At 31.2% G+C, this 25412-nt stretch overlaps 1 protein-coding gene across 1 annotated transcript in view; it reads right to left on the bottom strand.

Annotated features, from left to right (window-relative positions):
- The window catches only part of LOC114712628 (lysM domain receptor-like kinase 3), a 44006-nt gene that overhangs the window by 7845 nt on the left and 10749 nt on the right, over nucleotides 1-25412 (bottom strand). The window contains exon 3 of the mRNA XM_028897177.1: nucleotides 49-53. Coding sequence (XP_028753010.1) covers nucleotides 49-53 — 5 coding nt within the window. The remainder of the gene's footprint in view (nucleotides 1-48; nucleotides 54-25412) is intronic.

Raw genomic sequence — 25412 nt, 5'->3', positions numbered from 1 at the left:
AAAGCATTCATCAAATAAGCAACTTTCTAAGGAGAGAGATGGTCAAACCTCTTCTGCTGCAAAGAAAATGAGAACACACATTAGGATTAACACATTTAGAATAAATTACAAGAACTCTCAAGTTTGGCTAAAATTATGCAGATACATTTCCAAAATATACAATTTAATCCCAGCTTGAATTTTTTTTTTTAAATACAACCCTATATTAAATAAAACATACAAATATGTATTATGTCCAAGCATGCAAAAGTTTAAAGAAAATGTTTTCACAAATTTTAACACCAAAAAAAAAATTGCACTTATGCAGCGAAGGGTACTCTAGCAAAAAATTTTAAAATTGGACTAAAAACGTATTGTAACTTTGTTGCAAAATAAGTACATGTACATTTTGAAAATAGAAGGATACTTAAATTTAATTTAGTCAAAAATCTGATTAGAGATAATATTTAGAAGGACAGGGAAAACCCATGCCACCTCATGTACAAATCATCATCGGGAGAGTAGGGAAGTTACCTAGGGGGCAGCGGCACAAGACACCATTTTGGCCTGAAAAGTGAAAGCAAAGAAAAATATTTGAGGCAGGTGTAGGAATATTTATAGCATCCCTTAGCTTTTGAGCATTTTTAGATTATAAAAAATCAATTGTGGTTATTCTCCCTTTCTTATTTTTGTTCGCGATTCACATTAGTTGACAATGAAGTCATCACTGATGCCCAAAGTAGAGCTAATTTTGAATGGAAAATGATCATTCCTTTAAAAATATTCCTCTAATTACGATAAAAAAAACTAGCAACATAACAGCTTTATTCTATAACTTAGTATAGATTGTCCTAAAGTTCTTACAAGTTACTGTGTAGTTCGTTTAGAGAATTGAGTATAACAATGGTTTTGAGTTCATAAATGATTTTGGCAGGTATGTGGGTGTTTGTTCTTATCAATTTTAGCATGCATACAGGGTTTTTGGATGATTTTCAAGAAAGTTATGATTTTGACTCTTATAATATGTGCTGAGAGATGAGATTATCGAGACATACATAAATTAATGTACCTTTTCCCGGGATATACACCACACCACTTCCTTTGCTGAAATCGACACCAGGATTATACCTGCGCAACAAATCCTCATCAAGCTTCGTCTGGTTCGCAATTGATTCCAGAGAATCCTCAGCTCTAAGTGGGTACGTGATGAACAACCCGTACTCTTTCGAAACGCGGCGATCCCCACACGAACAGTTCACCGTCACATTGAGCGTTCCATGGTCAGGAATATTGTCCGGTGAATAGCTATTCGCACTCTCCAACATCAAAACGGTGGTCAAATTGGCATAGCTCTGATTCGCAACCACCGCATAGGTGTCTCCTTTCTGAATCGGGTACTTGAATACGTACCCCAGATATTCCCCATCTATGCAATCGCAAGGGAACGGAATGTTCACTCGAGCGGTGGTATTGACATAGTCGTCGCTTAATAATTGGTCTGTGTTATAGCTGATGATATCTTGTGTTGTTCGAAGAACTGGGGATCGCATGATCGGCGGAAGGGCCGTGATATTGGTAAAACCGACCCTACTGGTAAAACCGACCCAAATGTAGTAGGAGGCAAGAGCCAAGCCACATCCTTTCTTACACTTGGATTCTGCATTGAGACAGAGAGAGAATAACAGTAAGAAGAGAAACGGAAATCCGAATCTGGGTACCATTTGTATATGGTCGTGCTGAAAAAGCTAAGAGGGAAAAAGAATCCCAAACGGAAATGAGTGCGCTGATGAATGAATAAGCAGAAAGAAAGAATGACCGAAGCTCTGAAGATGGGCTGGGGAAGAATCTTCTTCCTAAAAATCAGGGAAAGCTAGAAATGATTCACAGAATGAAAAAGCAGAGAAAACAGAGAAAAAGAAGCTTTGAAAGTTGGGAATGATAGTGCGATAACTGTATTGGTGTGCGAACGAGCGAATGTTGATCATTGAAGATAAGAGAAAAGTCAAGTGATTGGTAATACTCTCCCGCGTTTTGCCGGGGAGTGATCATTGAAATGGAAATTGGAATCAATGTTGGGACGCAATTTTCCAATCAGAGTTTAGACTTGAATCAGGATAGCCCGCAGAAGAAGTTAATGACTGGACCCATTTTCCTAGTGGGTTGGCGAGGGCAAGAGTCTTTCTGGGAAAAATGGACGTTGGAAATTCAACTGAAGAGCTTGGGATAGCAAAATATCTCTGTTGGGAATATGAAAAAATCGTAAAAAAAGCCGTCAAAAAAAATACTCCTCCGGTCCTTATTATAAGATCCAATTTGACTTTTTATTTGGTCATAATTATAAGACCCAATCCATTTTATCTCTTATATTTATGCATTTTTTTCAAAGATAATCCTTCTAATAATGATAGTTTTAGCCAATATACTTAATTAGCAAGGATATTTTAAGAATAACAACACTTATTTATTATAAATAATCAACTTAACTTGCTTCCTTAATCTCCTCAAATAAGTCAATTGGGTCTTATAATTAGGACCGGAGGAGTATATATATAAGATTTGTTTGTAAAAATTATCATCAAACCAATACCATTATAATCAAGATCTATACTATTTTTTTGGTTGTGGTTTTTCCAATAATCTTCGTCTCTCCGGGGATAATCGAATAACTGCGCAATGGAATGGGACACCAAACATGGTGGGACAGGGAAGGAGAATCCCCTCTCTACTTTGCTTCTCAAAATCTCACCTCCACGTACCAATAAAAAACTACCTCTGTTACTTATCTCATTTAACTAGTAGTTTGGTTCTAAATATAAAATCCTAATTTACTATATCTTTTATATTTATTTATTTTTTTAAAATAATTTTTATAGTAATCGTATATGTTAAATATTTCATCAAATAGTAATTCTAACTAAATACATTATTAATATGGATATTTTAGGAAAGACAACACATATTTGTAACAAATAACTAACTTAACTAATTTCTTTAATATTCCAAAATGAGTCAACTAGATCTTATATTAAGGATCAAAATAGTATATAATTTAGATTTAATATTTCAAAAACTGTTATTATCATGGTACATAAATATGAGTGAAAAGATGGGTATTCATCTTTTCAAAATATTAAATCCCAATCATCTATTTTGTATTTGCTGGTCAAAAAAAACAAATCATCTATTTTGTATTTAATGATAAGGATGGGATTTTGAGAACAAAACGAGACAGGGATTCTGAGAGAATTGGAATCGAAGTATGTCCACCCCATCAATACAATTATCACTTATTTAAAAATCTTAGTGGTAGACAATTTTTACATACTTTTATAAATTCTCTTTAATTAAAAAGCATGCATGGACCTATCAAGCTTCGAATTCTAACTCACATAATTTTTTTTATCAGGAAAATACAGTGGGCTAAACATTTGAAATGGCAAAGTGTGGATATAAACTGAAGTCGTATAAGGAAAGATAACAAAATATGTTAGGATTTCAAATACTTAAAAACATAGGAATATGGAAAAGAAAGAAATATATGTAGGACTTAAGATGTGAATAAAACTTGAGGTCTAACTAAAGCCCAAAAAAATAGCTCTACGTCCGTTTGTTTAATATAAAATCTAGTTAATTAATTTAAAAATTATTTAAAAAGTTACCAAATTACTTTATAATATTTATATTTATTATTTTTATTCAAATTAATTTGCCTCATTTGTAGATTAATATATAATCTAATGATTTATATTTTAAAAAGATTTTGTAACATGTAATATAATTAAATAATATAATAATTTTTTTAATCTTTCTAAATTAATAATACAGAGATAGCAGTAATATTGTGGCCGCTTTTTCTACCATGTTGACAAATTGTCTCCCACGTTAGAAAATATTCTACGAGTCCCACTTGGTCAATGTCCTATGTTATTAGTCAATTAATTTAAGGAAAAATTTCGATTAAAGACGGCAGTTGAGAATTTATTTCAAACAACCCCAAAATATTATGAAATGTCACTGTAGGACCAAAGGACCAAACTGAAATTAAAATTAAGAATAAGATTATAATAATACCCTTCATTTTTATTTTTTCAAAAAATAAATATTAATGATCACCGAAGTTCCAGCCACCGGAGGTCAGAGGTCCGGCCACTGAGCGCCTCTGCCGGAGGATGGGACTTTCTTTGGTGGCCGCTACTGTAGCTCCAATGGCTGGAAGATTTGTTTTAAAATAAGGTGGCTAAGGGAAAGACTGATGCAAATAAAAATATATATAACAAAACAAACGTAAGTGTTCAAGTGTAAGTGAACAAATAAAATTCAACAATTTACAAGTGAAATTCAACAAGTTACAACAAAAATTTGACAATTTACAAATAACATAATGGAATTTACAACCCTAAATGCAAGTGTTTAAGTGTAAATGAGTAGATGAAATTTGAAGATTTATAACAAAAGTTTATGGATTTACAACCCAAATTTGATGATTCACAAGAAACAACAGGGAAGCCACAACCCAAAATGTAAATATTTGAATGTGAATAAACAAGTAAAATTTAGCGATTTACAATAACAATTAAGATATTTACAACCCAAATTCAATAATTTATAAGAAACATGAATACTTGCATTTGAAGTTGTGAATTTTCTTATTAGTTTTGTAATGTTTATGTTTCTTATGAATAACTGAATTTAGATTGTAAATAGTTGAATTTTATTTGTTCATTTACACTCAAACACTTACATTTTGGATTGTAAATTTTTTTGTGTTTCTTGTGAAAAGCCGAATTTTGTAGTGTAATTTATATTATAAAATAGGTCTTGTATTTAGAACTGGAATAGTACTTTAGATGTTACTTTTGATCCAATTTTTGAATTGAAGGCCCACTTTAACTTGAACCAGCTTGATATTATCTTAGAGTCTGTTTGGAATCACATTCATAAGTACTTATAAATATATTTTACGTAAATTAAAACAAAACTCTTTTTACATATTTTTCTAATTCGGTAAATCATAATTAAGAAAACTACTTATAAAACATTCTAAACGAGTTTTTAAACTACTTTCTCACGTGCATTAGAATTATTTTTTAAATGAGAACTTCTTACAATCAATATAAATATTTTGAGAAAAAATTATAAATTTAAGAGATAAAATATATTAGAGTATTATATTTAAAATCAAATCTAACCATTCAACTAGCTCTCATATTAAGCACCATAGGTTGTATTTGATATATTCTAAATTTTTCTAAGTTTTCCATTTCATAGGGCAAAATGAACGGACGGACGAATGATTCAACATGGTATTGTTTTTACATACATTGTACAAACAATATTAAAAAAAAATTAATACACTATTAATAAATTGTACTCCCCTTGGTCTATAATATAAGTTGTTTATAGAAGCATAATTTGGTCCAAATATAAGTGACTTGAGAGTATTTGATACTTATTTATTAATTTTGTCATTGCAATTAATACTTAAATGTAATTCTTTGGATTTTTCTCTTTCCTTTGCAACCTAATTTAATATGGTTAAAGTTACAAAAAATTTAAATTTGGAACAAATTTAATGAGTCAACTACACATTCCTCTGGTCCTATTTATAACATAAAAAGAAAATATTTTTATGGTTCTATTTATAAATCACTTTATTAAATTTTTAACATAAATATACTTGTTCCTTATTTATTATAGTATATATATAGATATTTTTTAAAAGATATATATATTAAATAGAGATAAAATTAAAAGGTTATTATATTTTAATAAAAAATTAATACAATTTAAGATTTTTTTAATCTGTATAAAAAGATACTGTAAATACTTTATAAAAAGAAATAAACAAGAGTGGGGGAGTTTTTTTTTTCGTTTTTTTCGTTTTTTTTTTTTGGCCATCGAGTTAACTACACATGTTTGAGATGATGTGTGTGTATGCATGTATGCGTATATATGAATGGGTATATTGATGATCATTTCATGAAAGTTGGCGGGGCTCTAACGTTCATTTCGCTTGTTGGCAAGACCAAGTCATTTTAGTCATGCTTTTGAATTGGTCCAAGTCAACGATAGAACCAGCACAGTGCATGGGAAGCCCCTGAAGACAAGTCAAGCTGTTCATAAATGCCGAGGAGACTTTTGCCCCTAAAAATTCATATCTCTCTGAACAATTAATATCCACCCAACTGGCTGTTCACGTGCCCTACACACTCCCATGCAAGGAAAAAAAAAAAACCGGACCGGACAGGCCGGTTTGACCGGAAAACCGGTGAACCGGTCTCCAGTCCGGTCCGGATGAGCTGCTTGACTGGGGAACCATCAAACCGGGAAAAAACCGGTCCAGCCGGTAATAACCGGAATGAACTAGGTATTTCCTGGTTGGTCGATTAGCCTTTTTATTTTTTGCCTGTCAGCACCCCTAAAATACTGTCGTTTTATTTATTAAAAAAAATTTTCTCTTCTTCGGTTCCTCCTTTCCTTTTCGCTCGCGACTGTCTCCCATTCGGCCATTTTCCCTCCTTTGAAGACTGAACCTGGCGGCAGCTCACGCGACTCCCTCCCTCAAACCAAAATCAATCCCTACTCCCTAGCGTTGCCGACGGCACTACAGTCTTCGGCAGAGGTCGTTGTTCGGCAGAGCTCCAAAATCGCAGTCATAGCTAGTCTGATCTCCCTCAACGTCCTCGCAATCTATAGCAGATCTGAAACCGAAAATCACAGCTCTCCACCTCACAAAGTCGCTATTGCATCACTAGTCTGGCGGTTTGAGCTTACAAGTCTCCCTCAACGTGACCACGTCCCACTTGGCCTTCAGCATTCGCAGTTTGGCAGTTCGTAGAAGTTGAATCCAGAGTCACAGGTCTCCCTCAAATCCCACTCGGCCACTCAGCATTGTCCCTTCGGTGCATTAAGTTGTGGGTAAGCTCAAAACTTTTCCCTTTCAGCTAGATTGTGTTTTTAGGATTAAAGAGATGTCTTTGTTTTGTTGCTTCTTTCTCTTCGGCTGTCCAAAGATTTGGGCAGGGAGGAGATGAAAATTATATTTTGATTTCTGATGAATACTTGAAGTAGGAGAGGAAAGTAGATGAATTTGTTGAAATAATATAGATTATTGGATTAAATTGATTCTGGACGATACAAAGTATGAACAGCTTAAACTGATAAACTTAAATTGATTTTGTTTCCTTTGGAGATTGGATTAAATTGATTCTAGATAGATAAAGTATGTTTCACATGTCTGAAGTATTGATTGGTGATGTTCTGGTCAGGAAAAAAGGATTGATTAATAATCAATAGGATATTTTTTGATTTGAAGATTTAGGACATATAATTATGTACAGATGCATAAGTATGAGGTAAATAAATTCATGTTTGTAACTTGAAGCATTGATTGACATATCGGTATATGGTAGATAAATTGATACTGGATTAAATTGATTTTGTATGGATTTTGTTTCCTTTCCAAGAGGTAGCAGTGATGGATATTTCAAATAATCAAAGTTTTGAAAATGATAATATCACTTCTCATACTGAATCTTCGACTCCCAATACTGAAACTTCCACTCCTTCTGCACCCACTTCTTCATTACGTGCAAAGACTAATCCTGCATGGGTACATGTTGCTTATAAAAAAGAAGGGACACAAAATGTATACACATGCCTTTTTTGTGGTAATAGTTATAGAGGTGGTGGGATAAATAGAATGAAGTAACACCTTGCTAGTATCACTAGTCAAATATCTTCTTGTAAAAAAGTTTCGCATGATGTACATCATAGAATGACAGAATCTTTAAAAGAGTGTTCAAAGAAAAAAGCTATTGAAAATATAGAAGAAGAAATTGAAGAAATTGACATTGATTCTCCAATTATCATGAGTAGTGCAAAAAAAAAAAAAAGCTACAGGGAGTATGGACAATTATTTTGCTCCTCGCACAACTTCTGATTCCCAGCCAAGTATTAAAAGTGCATTAGCAACAAAAGAAGCAAAACACAATGCGAAAATGTTGATTGCTGAATGGGCTATTGTGAACTATATTCCATGTAAAGCATTTGATTGCCCGTTATTTCAAAAAGCTGTAGATGGTATTGCTTCAATTGACTCTGGGTTTAAAGCCCCTAGTGCTTATGATTTCAAAACCAATTTGCTGAGTGATTGGAGAAAAGAATGTCAATTACTTATTGATGGCCATCGAGCTAAATGGAAAAACAACGGTTGCACACTCATGGCTGATGGATGGACTGATGTCAGGCAACGTACTTTGATAAATTTCTTAGTGTATTCTACTCACAGTATGGTATCTGTGAAGTCTGTTGATGCATCAGATTTAGTCAAAGATGCTAAAACTTTGTTTACGCTATTCTGTGAAGTTATTGAGTGGATTGGTCCTAAGAATATTGTTCATGTAGTAACTAACAATGCAGTCAACTATATAGCATGTGGCAAGTTGATTAAGGAAAAGTATAAAAGTATTTATTGGTCACCTTGTGCTGCTCATTGTTTAAATCTTATATTGAAAGACTTTTCCAGCATGCCTCATGTGTCAGACCTCGCATCAAAGGCATCAAAGGTGACTACTATCTTTGCATATAATCATATGGTTTTCTTATCATAGTTGAGGAAAAGACCAAGTTAGAAAGAAATTGTGCGTCCTGGTGCCACAAGATTTGCTACAACATTTATTACATTGCATAGCATATATATGCACAAAAATGACTTGCAGGCTCTAGTGGTTGATAAGCACTTTGTGGACCATAGATTATCGAAGACTGAAGCAGGAAAATTTTTTAGTGTAATCATTTTAGATAATCGGTTTCAGAATGATTGTTATCAAGTTGTGAAGATTGTATCTCCTCTCATCAAATTATTGAGAATTGTGGACTCAGATGAGAAACCTTCATTACCTTATGTTTATGAAGGAATGCGAAGGGCAAAAATGGCAATTAAGGAGATGTTTAAGAAGAATAAGGAACTGTATAAGCCTACACAACAATCATTCAAACTTGATGGGATAGACATCTGAAGACCAATCTTCATGCGGCATCGTATTTGTTGAATCCTACAATTACATATGGTCCAGACTGTCCTAACAAGTCAAAATTGATGATGGCTTTGATTGATGTTGTGGAGTCTTACTCAGATGAGGATATTGATGGCTTCCTGGTAATGAAACAAGTGACTACTTATTGCGAAGGGAAGGAATCTTTTAGTAGACCCTCATGTTAAAAAGCTACACAAAAACTAGACCCTTGTAAGTATTATATTCAATTATTCATGGTTATTCACTAATTTTATATAATATTGGATACTAAATGTATTTTATTATGTAGATGAATGGTGGACATATTATGGTTGTTCAGTTCCAGAATTGCAACGTGTTGCAATGCACATTCTTAGTCAAACTTCTGCTTCTTCTGGTTGTGAGAGGAATTGGAGCTTATTTGAAAGAATTCATACGAAAAGAAGAAACGGATTGGAACATCAAAGGCAGAATGATTTGGTTTTCACCAATTATAATCTGCGACTGAAGCATAGGTAATCTTGAAAACGGTGAATACCTTTAGTTTTTTATTTTAATTGATTTATATTTATTTGAAATTTTATTTTTCATTAAAGGATTACATTGAAGAAGAGCAAAAGTTATGATCCAATTGCCTATGAAAACATTGATATGGTGGATTTTTGGGTCGTTGAAGAAGATCCCACTCCAGAATTTGATGATAGAGATGTGGCTTCATTTGAAAGCATCCTTAACAATAAGGGCATTGATAATTCAACAACTCTTGAGAAGGCTAATGAAGGTTTATAACTTTATATATATAATTAAGACTTTATTTCTATACAAATATATAATTTTTTGTATGATTGTTAATATTGATCATTGTTTTACATAGGTGATGAAGATATGGACATTGCTGACCCTCCACCGTTACAAGATGATGTTGTTGCTCCTGCTTTTCCTCGTCCAGCTGTTGACATCTCAGTCCATGCCAATGATCTTAGTGATGATTTTGATTTTCCATAGTGAAGATATGCATTTCAATAATATTTGCTTGGTACTATTAAACATCAAACCAACTTTTGTAGCTTCTCATCTTTTTTTTAGTGATTATTATTTATAAATTTTGTTTCATTTTAGTATTATGAATTAAATTATATTATTGTAATATGACCGGTCTGACCCCAGTTCAACCTCAGTTCGACCAGTAACCCTTGACCCACTGTCTCGACCGGCTTAATGCCCGGTTTGGTTTTTTGTTCCTTGCTCCCATGTCTAATGTAAGTTACCTATAATAAATTGTCATACATCAACAAAATGCCCTAAACTGACAAATTTTTATTTTTATGGTTATTAAAGTTTTTTCATATTTACAAATTATTCTCATGTATTCTTTATTTTTCTATTTTTAATGAGAATTAAATAAAAATAAAATTAAAAATAAGTATTAAATATATTACAAGTAACTTTTATTTACAATTAAAATTTTATCTCATGAGTCACTTACATTTAAGACCAAAATGATACTATGTATATGTATCCACACGAAAATACATCCATATACATATATTTATTTTTCCACATAAATTATAAGTTTGAGCATAAAGGAATTAAAAAATATATATATATCACTGTGATTTTAAATGTAAGTCACTTGTAGAAAAAAAAAATTAGTTATAAATTTAAATTATTTGTAGTGTATTTAATGCTTGCTTTCCAATTTTACTTTATTTAATTCTTATTGAAAAGAGAAAAAAAAAAGATATGAGAATAATTTGTACATGTAGAGAGAAAGAGAGATAAAAAAACTTTAATAACAATCAAATTGAAAAATTTTGTCAATTTAATGCATTTCTTGACATGCAAAAATGAGTTGTAACTTATAAGTGACTTATAATAAGGACCGAGATGGTACTTCCTTCTATACTTTTTATAAAATTCAAAATTTTGAATTTATATCATATTCTCAATGGAGATAGTAGAGGAGTTTCCCTCCCCAAGGAAATTGTGCTCTGGTTAATTTATATGCCCTTTTGTTGTCCTGCTTTTATTGCCACAAGAATAAAAAAGGGTCAGGGATCGAGTTATTAATCATGAATGTGTAAATGAAATGTGTGTTTATATTAATAGTAGCTCATTTTGACTCCTTGTATAATACCACATTCAGTCTTTAATATAAGAGCTAGTTGATTAATTTGAGTAGATTAAGAAAATTTGTTAAACTAGTTATTTGTAAAAAATATACTCCTTCAATCCTTAATATAGGAACCAATTCTATAGTTGATTTTGGTCTTAAATATAAGACCAATTGATTTTGGTCCTAAATATAAGACCAATTTCTCATATTTATCAATTTTCTCTAAATTACCCCTATGGATACTCCCTCAACCATAATCAAATAGAAGAGGGAGAGGGAGTATTAAGAAAGATGATTATGGTGTTTTAGGAAAAATATGTCACTTTTCTTATAATTAACTAACTTACCTAACTTCCTTAATCTAATCAAATTAGTTAAATGGGTCTTATATTAAGAATCGGGGGAGTATGTTGTTTTTCTTCAAATACTATTACTAATCATGTGCATTAACTAGAACTATTATTTGATAGAACATTTAATATGTACAACTATTATAAGGACTAATTTAAAAATAAATAAATAAATATGAGAGATATATCTATGACCAAATTAAAGGTTAACATATGCAACTATTACAATGACTACTTTAAAAAGATAAATGTGAGATATATCTATGACCAAATTAAAAATTAAACTAATTGTTATATTAAGGATTGAAGCTAGTATAATGATCATGCCATTCATTTTTATGTGGCCGATTCTTCATTTTGATGCTACTTCTTGCCCATTTTTCATACCACTAAATATAATCATATAAATTAATTAGTTCAATATGTTCAAGCAATTATTTAAAATATTCATACAAATTAACATTGTTATTGCTATTCCTACTCCTCCTACTACTATTACGTTGTCGTTGCTTGCTGCTGCCACACACATAATTTTGAGTTATACATTTATGCCCCTTAATTAAAATTCATTTTTATATTATATAATCCTCTTAGACTTTAAATTATATGTAGATAAACTCCTTAAATTTAAAATTATTTCCAGATTAAGTAATAAACAAAACGTAACTAGACAGTAAATGAGTTACCTATACAGGTCATGTAGGTTTCTTGTAAAGTTTTTTTTTGGTTACAAGTGGCGGGATCGACCCCGTACACACACACCCCGCACACACGCACGCATACCACTCAGCCAAACGGTTGGTGGTAGGTTTCTTTTAAAGTTTTAAAGGTTGGGACTTGGAAAAGTTATTTACAATGATACAAAACTTAGATGATTTTTATTTAAAGGTTAATATAATTTTTGGTCCTTTAAATTTGAACTTATTTTGATTTTAGTCATTCAAATTTCAAATACATGGTTTTAGTTTCTAGGATATAGTTTGTCTTAAAATATTAGTCCCTAAAGACATAATGATATAAAAACCTACCAAAGTATTATAAATAGCATTAAAGTAGTTATATAACTCACTAAATAACACCTAACTAGATTTTGTGTGACTAATAAAGGATTAAAAAAAGAGAACAAGTCATCAAAACAAAGTTGTTTAGCCCCATTTTTATCCCCACTGTTTGTTTGAGGAATTGTTCATTACACTGCATTTTGAAAACCCATCTCTCTTCATATAATCGTAATTTGCATTGCATTTTGAGGAACTTTCTTTTTATTATCAGTAAAAAATCTAGTAATGTGCCATCAAGTGAGTCCACACCATCGTTTTAACACCGTTTATGATGATTCAACAAATTTTAATATCGTTACACCTCTAAGGTATAACGTTTTAAGACAAACTAATTTTCACTAAAAATCATAAGTTTGAAATTTAAGAAATCAAAACCAAAATATGTTGAATTTATATTAACTCTTTATTTCTGAGAAACAAGACTTTTGAAATATTAATACTACCTCTGATCCTAATTATAAACGAGATTTTATAATTAGGATATTATACTACCATATTCCAACAACTGTTCATAATATTAAATGATGTTGCATATGGCCTTAGTGTTCCTCTTGGACAGCTGCTGGTAAAAGTCCTTTAGTTGCGTGTTCCCTGCGCTGCCTTCGAGAGAGGGACCCTTATGTGACTCGCTCTATAAATAAAAACATGATTTGTTAGCTAGCTACCAAACACATCTTTCACTCGTTGCCTTCCAAGTTTCAACTTTTGTTATGGCCTTTTCAATTCTACTCTGTTTCGTTTTTCTTCTCCCTTCCCTTTCTTCTTCCTCTAATCCATTGTGTAATCATCTTGATCACTCTGCACTTCTCCAATTCAAGGATCAATTCACAGCCTCATTTTTGTCAAGAACAAGATCGTGGGGGAATAGTTCAAATTGCTGCTTGTGGGATGGGGTCACATGTGGCCTTGATCTTAGTTTAGGTTTTCTTCTTGGTCAACTCACTTCAAATAGCACACTCTTTCAACTTGTTTATCTTCAGACACTCAACTTGGCTTACAATGATTTTGAAGGGTCTTTGGTACCATCTCAATTCGGTGACCTTCCTAATCTCACTCATCTAAATTTGAGCTCTTCTTTTTCCGCTGGTGAAATTCCTCCCAGAATCACACAATTTTCTAAATTAGTCTCTCTTGCTTTGTCTGTTACTTGGGGGAATTTGAGACTAGAACAATCCACATGGGAACAACTCATTTTAAAACATGACTGATTTAAGAGAACTTGTCTTAGATTATGTGAACATGTCTTCTGTTACGCCAAGCTCCTTCTATTTGTTTGTGAATTCATCATCCCCTTTGGTTTCCCTCAAACTTAAAAATACTAAGTTGCAAGGAAACATCACAAGTGACATTTTTCGTTTACAAAATCTTCAATGGCTGGATTTGTCACCAAATAAAAATCTTAAAGGTCAACTTCCAAGGTCCAATTGGAGCTCGCCTCTCTCATCTCTGGATCTCAACCTCACATCTTTCTCAGGAGGAATATTTGATTCCATAGGTGATTTGAGGCATCTTAATAATTTGAATCTAGAAAGTTGTGGACTTGAAGGACCAATTCCTCTGGGTTTGAGGAATCTCACTCATCTAACTCATTTGAACCTTGGCTTAAACAAATTGAGTGGTGAGATTCAATTCCTTTCAAATCTAAAGCTTCTCTCTTCCTTAATCCTTAGTAATAATGATTTTAGTGGACAAATCCCATCATCACTTTCAAGTCTGAAACATCTCATTGTCTTAGATTTTTCAGAAAATAATTTTATGGTGAAATCACAAATGTGTTTAGAGAGCTTAGCAACTTGGAGAGTTTATCAATTTCTAGAAACAACATAGGAGGACAGCTTCCATATTTGTCTAATCTATCTCAACTCTCTTCTTTTGATTGTAGCTTTAACAAATTAGTTGGTCCAATTCCAAATGAAATTTGCAAACTGTCTAAGTTGGTTGAGCTGGAATTGTCTCATAACCTGTTCAGTGGAACAATTCCTTATGGGTGTTATTCTTCACCATCTTTGAAAAGTTTGCATCTTAATGACAACCATCTTACTGGGTCCATTAGCCAATTTTCAAGTTACTCATTGATGGAGTTTGATCTTTCCAACAACAGGTTGGAAGGAAATTTTCCATAGTCAATTTTTGGCCTCACAAGTCTTTCTTTCTTGAGTCTATCCTCAAATAATTTGAGTGGACTAGTTGATTTTTACCAATTTTCAAAGTTCCAAAATCTAGGGACCCTTGATCTTTCAAACAATAAATTTCTTTCACTGATGAGTGGCTTTAACGAAAATGCTGATCTACCATTGACATATCTTCAAACTTTAAATTTATCTTCTTTAAACATCAATAACTTCCCCCAGTTTTTAGTGAAGCTTCCCAATTTGATGATTTTATCTCTTTCAAACAACAAGATTCAAGGGACAATTCCCAAATGGTTCAATGATTTGGGAAGTGGTTCTTTGGTTTATTTGGATCTCTCTCACAATCTTTTGACTTCAGTTGAGCATCTTTCAATGAGAAATGTCCAAATTCTTGATCTTGGTTTCAACAAGTTACAAGGAAATCTACCAATTCCACCATTGGGTATTCTCTCCTTTTCAGTTTCCAACAACAAAATAAGTGGGCAAATTTCATCATTGATTTGCAATGCAAGCTCACTTATGATACTCAGCTTGTCTCACAACAATTTGTCAGGCCCTATTCCATAGTGCCTTGTGGCCGTCCTATCCATTTCTGATCTAGACCTGCGAAACGATGGCCTTACTGGAACTATTCCTAACAATTTTTCAAAGAACAATATGCTGCAAACTTTGAATCTCAATAACAACAAACTTGAGGGACCACTCCCTAGATCCTTGGCTTATTGTGATCAACTTCAAATTTTGGATGTGGGAGAGAACCAGATTGAGGACATGTTTCCCAATTAGCTTGAAGGTCTACCAGAGTTACAGGTACTTGTTTTGAGAGATAATAAGCTGCATGGAACTATTACTAGTTCCAACACCAAGCATCCCTTTTGGAAGTTAAGGATTTTTTACATTTCCAGCAGCCATTTTAGTGGGTCTTTGCCAGCAGCATACATCAAAGAATTTAAAGGAATGGTGAAGGTAGACACTGTTGAAACAACATCTCTGTACATGGAAAGTAGAAATGATCTCTTATATCAGTATTCAGTGAAGATCAATATGAAAGGTGATGCCATGGAGCTTGAAAAGATCTTGAAAATATTAACTACTCTTGACTTGTCAAGTAATAAATTTGATGGAGAGATTCCAAAAGTGATTGGAGAGTTATATTCACTGAAAGGACTGAATTTCTCCCACAATGGAATCACAGGTTCTATTCCTCAATCAATGGGGAATTTGACAAATCTTGAATGGTTAGATTTATCATGGAACAAGCTTGTGGGTGAGATTCCTCCAACATTGACGAATCTCAACTTTTTGGCTATTTTGAACCTTTCACGAAACCAGCTTGAGGGAATCATACCAAGAGGTAAGCAATTTGACACATTCTTAGAAGATTCATATGAGGGAAATTCAAGATTGTGTGGAGTTCCATTGACAAAAAGTTGCAGCAAGGATGAAGGAAAACTACCACAGCCATCTTCATCAACATTCTTTGAGTTTGGTTGGAAACCAGTAGGCATTAGATATGGATGTATGATGATATTTGGAATTTTCATGGGATATCTTGTATTCTTAATTAAAAAACCTCAGTGGCTAGTTAGAACTTTTGGAGGTCAAATTAAGAAACAAAGAAAAAATGCCAGAAATAGAGTTCATGCAAATCGAGGAAGAACGAATTAGCTGAAGAATTTGGTTTTGTATGATATTATAATTTCTGTGCATTTGTCAGTTTTTTTTTCCTTTTTTCCCCTTTTGTTTGGCATATCCTATCATGTTCCTCACGTATTTCGGCAATAATGAGTGTAATATTTTCTTTTTTCTAATTTGATGTGCTCTTATTCTATTTGAGTAATTAAATTTTTAGTGATTTGCCATCATCATCTATATTGTATCAATTGTTTTTCATTTTCATCATGTCCTTTTCCCTTCTTTTCTTTTGAAAATTCTAACACATGAAAAGAAAAAAAAATCACCCATTCTTTATGAAATTAAATTTAAAATTTACCCACAAGCGTGTTTTTTTTGTGTGTGTAATAATTTAATAATGAGCTGTCTTAGTAGAAGCGTCACCCATCATGGTTAAATGAGGTCATGTGTTTGAACTTAGCATTAACATGCTTATATTTATACACACATGTTTAATTGTATAAAATTAAAAAGATAGGTTAATATGGTTGATATACTTTTGGTGTTTAGTCATTTTAGTCCTTTTTCTTAAAAAAAATAATTTTTATAACCCTTCAAATTAGATATCAATACCTCTTGGTCCTTGTGCTTAACCTCCCTCTATATAGAGAGAATAGGATCATGCAATGCAATCATTTAGGACTTATTTAGTACTACCTCCGGTCCTAATTATAAGAGCTAGTTGACTAATTTGAGAAGATTAAAGAAATAAGTTAAGTTAATTGTTTGTAATGAATATGTGTTGTTTTTCTTAAAATATTCTTGGTAATCAAGTGTATTAGCTAGAACTATCATTATTAGAAAGACTTTCTTGGGAAAAAAATGTATAAATATGAGACAAAAAGTAGATTGGGGTCTTATATTTAGGACTAAAATAAAAATTAAATGAAATCTTATACTAAGGATTGGAGGTAATATAATGAAATTTTGGGAGGGGGGGAGGAGTAAGAACATGAATGGAAATCAAAATTGGAATAGAATCTACATAATCCCAAAAAATAGGGATGCAGAGCTGAATCAAACGCATCATGCAATTCTAGAGTGCCATGGTAGATTCAAGTATTTAGGAGAGGCTGCCACATATATGCATATAAAGCATTTTAAGGTTTTTTTTTTTTTTGAAGTACTACAACACAGAAGTTCAATCCCTAATTTCACTCCTTCAATTTTTCAAATTCAAAATTCCATTGCCTTATCATCACTCATAATATTAACTAATATAAACTTCCTTCCAAGCGACAAACACTTACATCACCAAGATACATCCTTATCTGTGACGGACTTAGATTCTCTCCACTTCTTCTCCCATCCTCTTCCCCTCCACTACCCTCTTTGGCCCTTTATAACCATTGGATCAAAACTTCAATGGTCTAGATTTAATATTTTACAACATTTTATAAAAATAAATATAATTATAAAAATAGATAAATAAATTTAAACTATTAAAATCTAATTTGAACAGCTCATATCTACAGATTATTATTACATAGCAAATTTTTTTCAAATTTTTTTATTACAGTTATTAACTGTTTAGACCAGATTTTAACAGTTTAAATTTATTTATTTATTTTTTTTAATAATATTATTTTTATAAGATGTCAAATTTGAATCATTGGAATTTTGGATCCAATGGTGTGAAGGGAAAAAGAGGGTAGTGGAGAGGAAGAAGATGGGAGAAGAAGTGGAGAGAATCCAAATCCGTCTGGGATAGGCTTTGTTCGCTTTTTTTTTTCCCCAAAGAGAAATGAATCTATACACCCATCATACACAACCCATAATTTAACAACACGGGTTACACAATTCACAACTTCTAGAGAGGGGTGGGGTGTCACGTGAGCTATAAATTCTTCGCGATAAGCTTAGTTTACTAACATGACTTATGTAACTCAACACCAAACAAAGTGTGTATATAAATATGCATATATATATATATACACACACACATGTACACACACATATATATGAATATACACATGGCATTTATTCTATTGCTTACAATGCAGATTAAAAAGAAATGCATTTAGCATATTATAAATGTAATAGCATGTGTGTTAGTAGCCCTCAATACATGAGAACCAGTTTCAGCACTTATTAAGTTATTGTAATTATGAACACCATGATACTTATTTAAATGCAGTTTTAATGATCTAAATTTAAACTTCTTAACTGATAATTTTTTAATAAAAATAAAAAGTATTTTTTATAAAACTTACAATTAAGATATTACATTTATTTTGGATCATGTATTTCGGGAAAAAGACAGGAAAAATGACATTTGAATTTCATAATACCCAAATGGTTTGTTGAATTTGAGAAATCCCAATTTTCTCTCAAGAGACAAAATTGGGATTATCATATTTAAAAAAAAAAGACCAAATTGCCCTTCATTTTATTGATTGTTTTTAAAATATCAAAGCCCTTACTAGCCGGCTGGTCGGTTGCTGGAGCTCCTACTGCAGCAGTCACCAGACCTCTGGCGACCGGTTGACAATTGGTCATCGCAGCTCCGGCTATTGGAAACAATTTTTTAAAATTTTTTTACTACTTCAGTACAACGGTTAACAACTTTTGTAAGCTTATTAACAACTTCAGTATAGCAGTTAACAATAGATTTTCTGGGAAATTCAACAAGTTTCGGTAGCCTGAAACAATCTTTTTGAAAATTTTTACAACTTCAGTATAACGGTTAACAACTTTTGTAACGCTATTAACAATTTCAGTATAGCAGTTAACAACATATTTTCTGGAAAATTCAACAAGTTCCAACTGCCTGAAACAATTTTTTTGAAAATTTTTACAACTCCAGTATAACGGTTAACAACTTTTGTAACGCTATTAACAACTTCTAACGCTATTAATAACTTCAGTATAGCGGTTAACAACAGGTTTTCTGGGAAATTCAACAAGCTCTGGTGGCCGGAAACAATTATTTTGAAAATTTTTATCAACTTCAGTATAACGGTTAACAACTTTTGTAACGCTGTTAACAACTTCAGTATAGCAGTTAACAACAGATTTTTTGAGAAATTCAACAAGCTCCGGCAGTCGGAAACAATTCTTTTGAAAATTTTTACAATTTCAGTATAACAGTTAATAACTTTTGTAACTATATTAACAACTTCAGTATGAGAGACAAAGTGGATTGAGGTCTTATATTTAAGACCAAAATAAAAGTCAAATAGGGTCTTATATTAAGGACCGGAGGTAGTATTATTTTTCCCCAGAGAGATTCAATTGGACCCTAAAAACAAGGCCAAATGATTTTCAAGAATTAAATTATGATTTTTGAAAATCTATGTTCAAAATCTAGAATTTTGAGACGGATTTTAGTGATTATAAATTGTATAAATTGGAATGTTAAATTGTAAGAAAGCATTTTTCTCATGAAGAGTTATGCTTAGAATAAATTTTATAAATTGTAACCAGTGTCAAACAATTATCTTATGATTAGTTATGAATTTTTTGAGTTAGGATATCATCAATTATGAAATTTTTTTCGTGAATAGTGACATGAGGCCCTTTTGAAAGCTGAAGTTCTTTTTTTGGGCCAAGGAAAGCTGAAGTTTAACTCTTAGTAATAGTGAATAATAATGGGTTCAAATGAGCGAAAATGTATAGAATTATTTTTTGGTACAATGTAATTGAATTAGAAATTAAAAGGAAGATGGGACCCGTCCTGTAAAACGTCGGCAGATAGAAAAGGGTCCCGTAAAACATTCCGTCCAAATTGCCACCCAGACATTTAGCTACTGCACACATATATATTTTATATACACACATATAGGAAAATACTTACATTAATTTTTTTATATCTATTATATCAAATTCTTCAATCATATATAATTATTATTCTATTTTTGAAATATTAATATTCCAATTCTAAATATAAGACTCTTTTTCTAGTGTGTATAAAGGTTTTATATTTAGGACCGGAAGAGTATTTAATAGCATTTAATTATAAATACACATGAAATAGAAAACAACACATGGTTATGTATGATTGAAGAATTTGACATAATAAATATAAGCAATTTGGTCTAAGTTTTATATATATATTAATTAGGTTATGAACAGTATTTTTTTCAAAAGAAAAATACTTGATCATGGAAATTGCAAATCTAGTTTTGTGTGTTAAACACCACCAATTGGGTTTGGATTCTCTTATTTTTCTCATTTTTTTCCTTCTCAGAATTTTATGTCCATCCTTAGATTAAAAAAAAAATGGTTATTAAAATTTGACATGCACGTACTACATAACAAATATAAAAATTTTAATTTCTAAAATTTTAAATCTAAACTACCCATATTTTGATCTAAGATAGATGTAAGGTTTTGAGGAGAAAAGAAAAATACTACAAAAAAAAGGGTATTAGTAACAGAATTTTATTCTGTCCCTAATTTGTCTCAAATCCGTGACAAATTCTGTTATTAAAATTAGCAATGGAATTTAGTGACAAAATTTTTTAGCTGCGGGTTAGTAATGAAATTTTATTCGGTCGCCAAATTAATAACAAATTAGTGACAACAATTTATTCCGCACTAAATTCCATCACGGATTTTGTTGTAAAAAGGTTAGCGACAGAATTTTTTTATTACTAATTTTCGTTACTAATCCGTCCCTAACTCCCCTCACAAAACATTTTATGATGGAATTAATGATAAAAAATTCTGTCACTAATTTCTATTGTTATTCTGTCACTAATCCGTCACAAAAAATTATAATATAAATATATAATAATTATTTTTAATATTTATTATTAAAATAAAAATATAATATATGATAATTTTCAATAATATATTATATAAATAAAAATAAAAAAATATAATTATTATTTTGTTTAATATTTGAATAAAAATATTAATGATTAATTATTTTTAATAAAATAAAAAATTAAATTGAAATAAATTATAATATATTAAATTATATATAATATTTATTATATATTTGTATTTTTAATTATAACTACTATATATATTTATTTACTTTTGCATTAAAATTTTGTAAGTATTTCTCAACTAAACTGACAAAGACTTTAGCACGCAGAGGTCCGGAGTTCAAACCACCACTTATTCACAAAAATTGGCTCAATATGTGACGTGGCGATGACATGAGGTCTCAAAACAATGTTATGCTTGGCAACGACATGGGCGAGAGGATGATGTTGCATCATGGGAGAGAGAAGGCGATAATGTGGCAATGAGACGATGACGTGGCAACATAGGGGAGAGAGAACCGGTGATGAGGTGGAGGGTACTAATGACGTGATGGTTGCCATGTGGTATTTTAAATTTACAAAATAAAAAAAATCTAGCAACGAAAATTAGTGATCATCATTAATTTTTGACGAAATTTTCATTACAAATCTGTTACTATTTTATAACAAAATTTTTATGAGATATCTGTCTCTAATTAGCAATGGATTAGCGACAGAATTTTCTATCACTAATTGCAATAGCTAATTAGTGACGGAATCTTAAAATCTGTAACTCAATAACTAGTAACGGTGGAATTAGAAACAGAAAAAATTCTGTCGCTAATTCTTTTGCTGAATAAATTCTATCATTAATTTTGATCAGTAATGAAAATTCCTTCACTAAATTTTGTCACTAATTTGCTGTTTTTTTTTTCTTTTGTAGTGAAAAAAAAGGAAAGGGAAGGATCTATTTCCAATCAATTTGGTTTAGTCAATCCTCTGACTTATATCACCAGTGTCCTTGAAACTTCCTATAGATTTTCGTGTTATGCAAATTCAATTCTTTATTGATAAATATTTTTGATGCGATGTTAATCTGATCTAATTATGAAGAGAAAGTATTTGCATTTGTTTGCTCGTCACATCTTATTCTTGATATTGTCATGTGTATTCAGAAAATTTTATTAACAGGGGCCCTTTTTAAGTATATGACAGCCAAATTTTTCCAAGTTTTGAAAGTTCTCCTCATATATGACCCTACAACCCCTTATACCCGTAGATTATTAATTCACAGAATTTTCTTTTGAACAAATTACGATGAAGTTTTTCCCAAGTTTTGATGACAAACAAATTATTTTGGGAAGAAATTTTCTAAGTTTTGTTAAAACAAAAGAAACTCCTGCTATTTGCTATTAATTTCCATGAGATATTAAGGAGTTTGTAATAATGATAAAGACTTAGGTATAAGTTTTCTTTGTATAGTTATAGGCACCATACGTGCCCATCATTCATTCTTTGGATGGTCCATTAATTTTGTTTCTTAATATTTTAGATCTATAGAAAATTATTAAATTAACAAAATAATCCAAATTTCTTGATTTATTAATAGTGACAAGGCTTAGTCAAAAAGCATGCTTCTAGGAATTAATTTCTAGTCAAAGAAAGAAAAGTTAGTCTTCTTTGTAGTTATTTATTCTGCATACTTTTTTTTTTTTAATTCATTTTTTACCTGAGGTTTTCTTACAAGAGTTCGTGCTTAGAAAAAATGCTGTATAAAAATCCATGATCTAACTTAGTTTAAGTTTTACATTGAAAAAAAATATAATCCTCCATGAGTAAAATAGATAACATGTAAAAATGTGTGCGAAGCCTTCGTAACAAATTTCAAATATTACACTTCACCTTGGATTCCATACAAATGTACAAATATAATTTTGCCCAACATATACATAATTATCATTTTTAGCCTTATATAGGATGAAATTTTTGTTCCCAAAAAAAAAGAATAAAATAGGTAAATTCTGCGTTTTTGTGCATCCATATGTTTTTGTTCATTTAAATAATTTTGTGGCCAAAGAAATATTGTAAACAATATGCTTCCCCAAAAAAAAAAAATTGTCTTGAGAATTTTGCAATAAATTTACTCTGTTTAATTGGGAAGAAAAGTATTATATATGCAGGTCCATCAGGCGGCTACATTGAAGATGACGCTGCCAATTGATAAGTCAAATTATTGGCAACAAAGCATTTGCTTTTGTTCACTCATTAAATTTCTTTTTCCACATACTATGGTTTGTTAATACACCTACGCATATCAAAAAAAGCCATTCACTTGCATAATACAAACTGCTATTTGCATAAAATATTAGTTTGGAATTCTGCCAACAACAAAAAATCTGGAAGATTTGCACCTAATTTAAGACTATGCGAGAAAGTACTTCCTCATGTCATTAATATGAAACTAATTATTAAGTTGAATTTGGTTCTAAATACTCTCTCAATCCTTAATATAAGACATATTTAACTGTTTTAATTAAATTAAAAAAGTTAGTTAAGTTAGGTAATAATCATAAATATAACATATTTTTTCAAAATACCCTCAGTTAAAATTTCTTTAAAAAATTGACATTTCAAAAAAATGTTTCAAATTATTTTATTAAAAATATCAAACAGTAGAATTGATATATCTATAAAATTAATGAGTAATAAGTACTCACTCACTTTATAAAATATATAGGTGTATTATTAATGAGTAATAAATATTATTGTGGTATTTAATTATTTCATAGGGATAATTTAAGAAAGAATTAGTAAATATAAGAAATAGATCTTATATTTAAAACTAATATCAGCTTTCTAATTAGGTTCTATATTAAGGAATGGAGAAGTATAAAATTTATGTCTTTCATTTTTATCATTTTTTCCTCAAATTAATTTCCTTAATTTATAAAGTAATATATAATTTCAATGTTATAAAGGAGTTGAAAAAAAGTGGGGTCATGAAAAATGAATTAAATATACTTATATATAACACACACAATCACACACCTTTAGTAGGTGACCAAGGAGGAAATTGGGGTAAAGAAGCAATAAAATAAAATAAAATAATTTTTTCCTAAAATAATAGGTTTTGAATTTCAAAATCTCAAATTAAGGATTACTACAAAAATACATTGTTATCTGTCAATAGCTACTAAAGCGTAATAAATAAGAATTATTTAAAATTTTAAAATTTGAGAAAATTTTTTATGGATTTTTTCTATAAGAAACAAGTGCACACTCCCAACAGTAATGGAGAAAAAAGGGGTAAAGTAAAAAATATATATCTAAGACACACCCCCACCATTTGGGATTCTAGAAAGGGAATAGGTGAGGATAAATAAAATAAATCAAGAGACAAACATATTACCAACAAGACCTACAAATTTAGGTTTAGGATTTACTTTTCATTTCATTATAAAAATAAGGGTTAAGGTGCACCCAGCACCCCCATATATTTAGCCAAGTGCACCCAGTGGCCTGAAGTAATTTGTGGTGCAAATTTGCCCTCAAAGTAATTAAATTGGTGCACCGGTATCCCATGCTAACAGATCTGTTAGTTTGACCGTTAAATTGATGAGTCAGCACAAGTTTGACCAGAAAATCTGACGTGGCATGTCTAATAAGCAGGTGATGTGGAATTTTTTTTTGGGGTTAAGGTGCATCCAACACCCCCAAGTATTTTTCCAGGTGCACCTAGTGGCTTAAAGTAATTTATGGTCCAATTTTGCCCTCAAAGTAATTAAAATGGTGCATCGGTATCCTATGCTAACAGATCTCTTACTTTGACTGTGAAATTGATGAGTCAGCACAAGTTTGACCAAAATAATTTGACCTGGCATGTCTAATAAGCAGGTGATGTGGAATTTTTTTCGTCTGCCACTGCTTTGTTTTCTCTGTTCAGTAAATGCTCTCTTCGGCTCTTGGAATTTTTTTCAGAGTAAGAAATTTTTTTAGAGATACTCCTCTATCCTATTTATAGGGTAGAGAGAAAACATATTTTTTGGTCCTATTTATAAAGCACTGAGAGAAATTTTTTGTATGGATATACAAATTTAACCCTCATTTATTATTGTATTGACTTTGTTTATATGAGGTATAATGTATATTAAATAGGGATAAAGTTGGAAAGTTATTAAAATTTAAATGAGAGTTAATGAAATTTAGGGTTTTTCTTGGTCTGTGTGAAACATGCTGGAAGTACCTTATAAATAAGACCAGAGGAGTATTATTCAGACAAAACAATGGAATTAACAAGAAAAGCCATGTCACCTGCTTGTTAGACATGCTAGGTCAGATTATTTTAGTCAAACTTGTGCTGACTTATCAATTTCACAGTCAAAGTAACAG

Source organism: Neltuma alba, unplaced genomic scaffold, assembly GCF_004799145.2.
Source record: "Neltuma alba isolate B1F8T4 unplaced genomic scaffold, ASM479914v2 tig00011382_pilon, whole genome shotgun sequence".
Taxonomy (NCBI): Eukaryota; Viridiplantae; Streptophyta; class Magnoliopsida; order Fabales; family Fabaceae; genus Neltuma; species Neltuma alba.
This window is presented reverse-complemented; position numbering and strand designations above follow the sequence as displayed.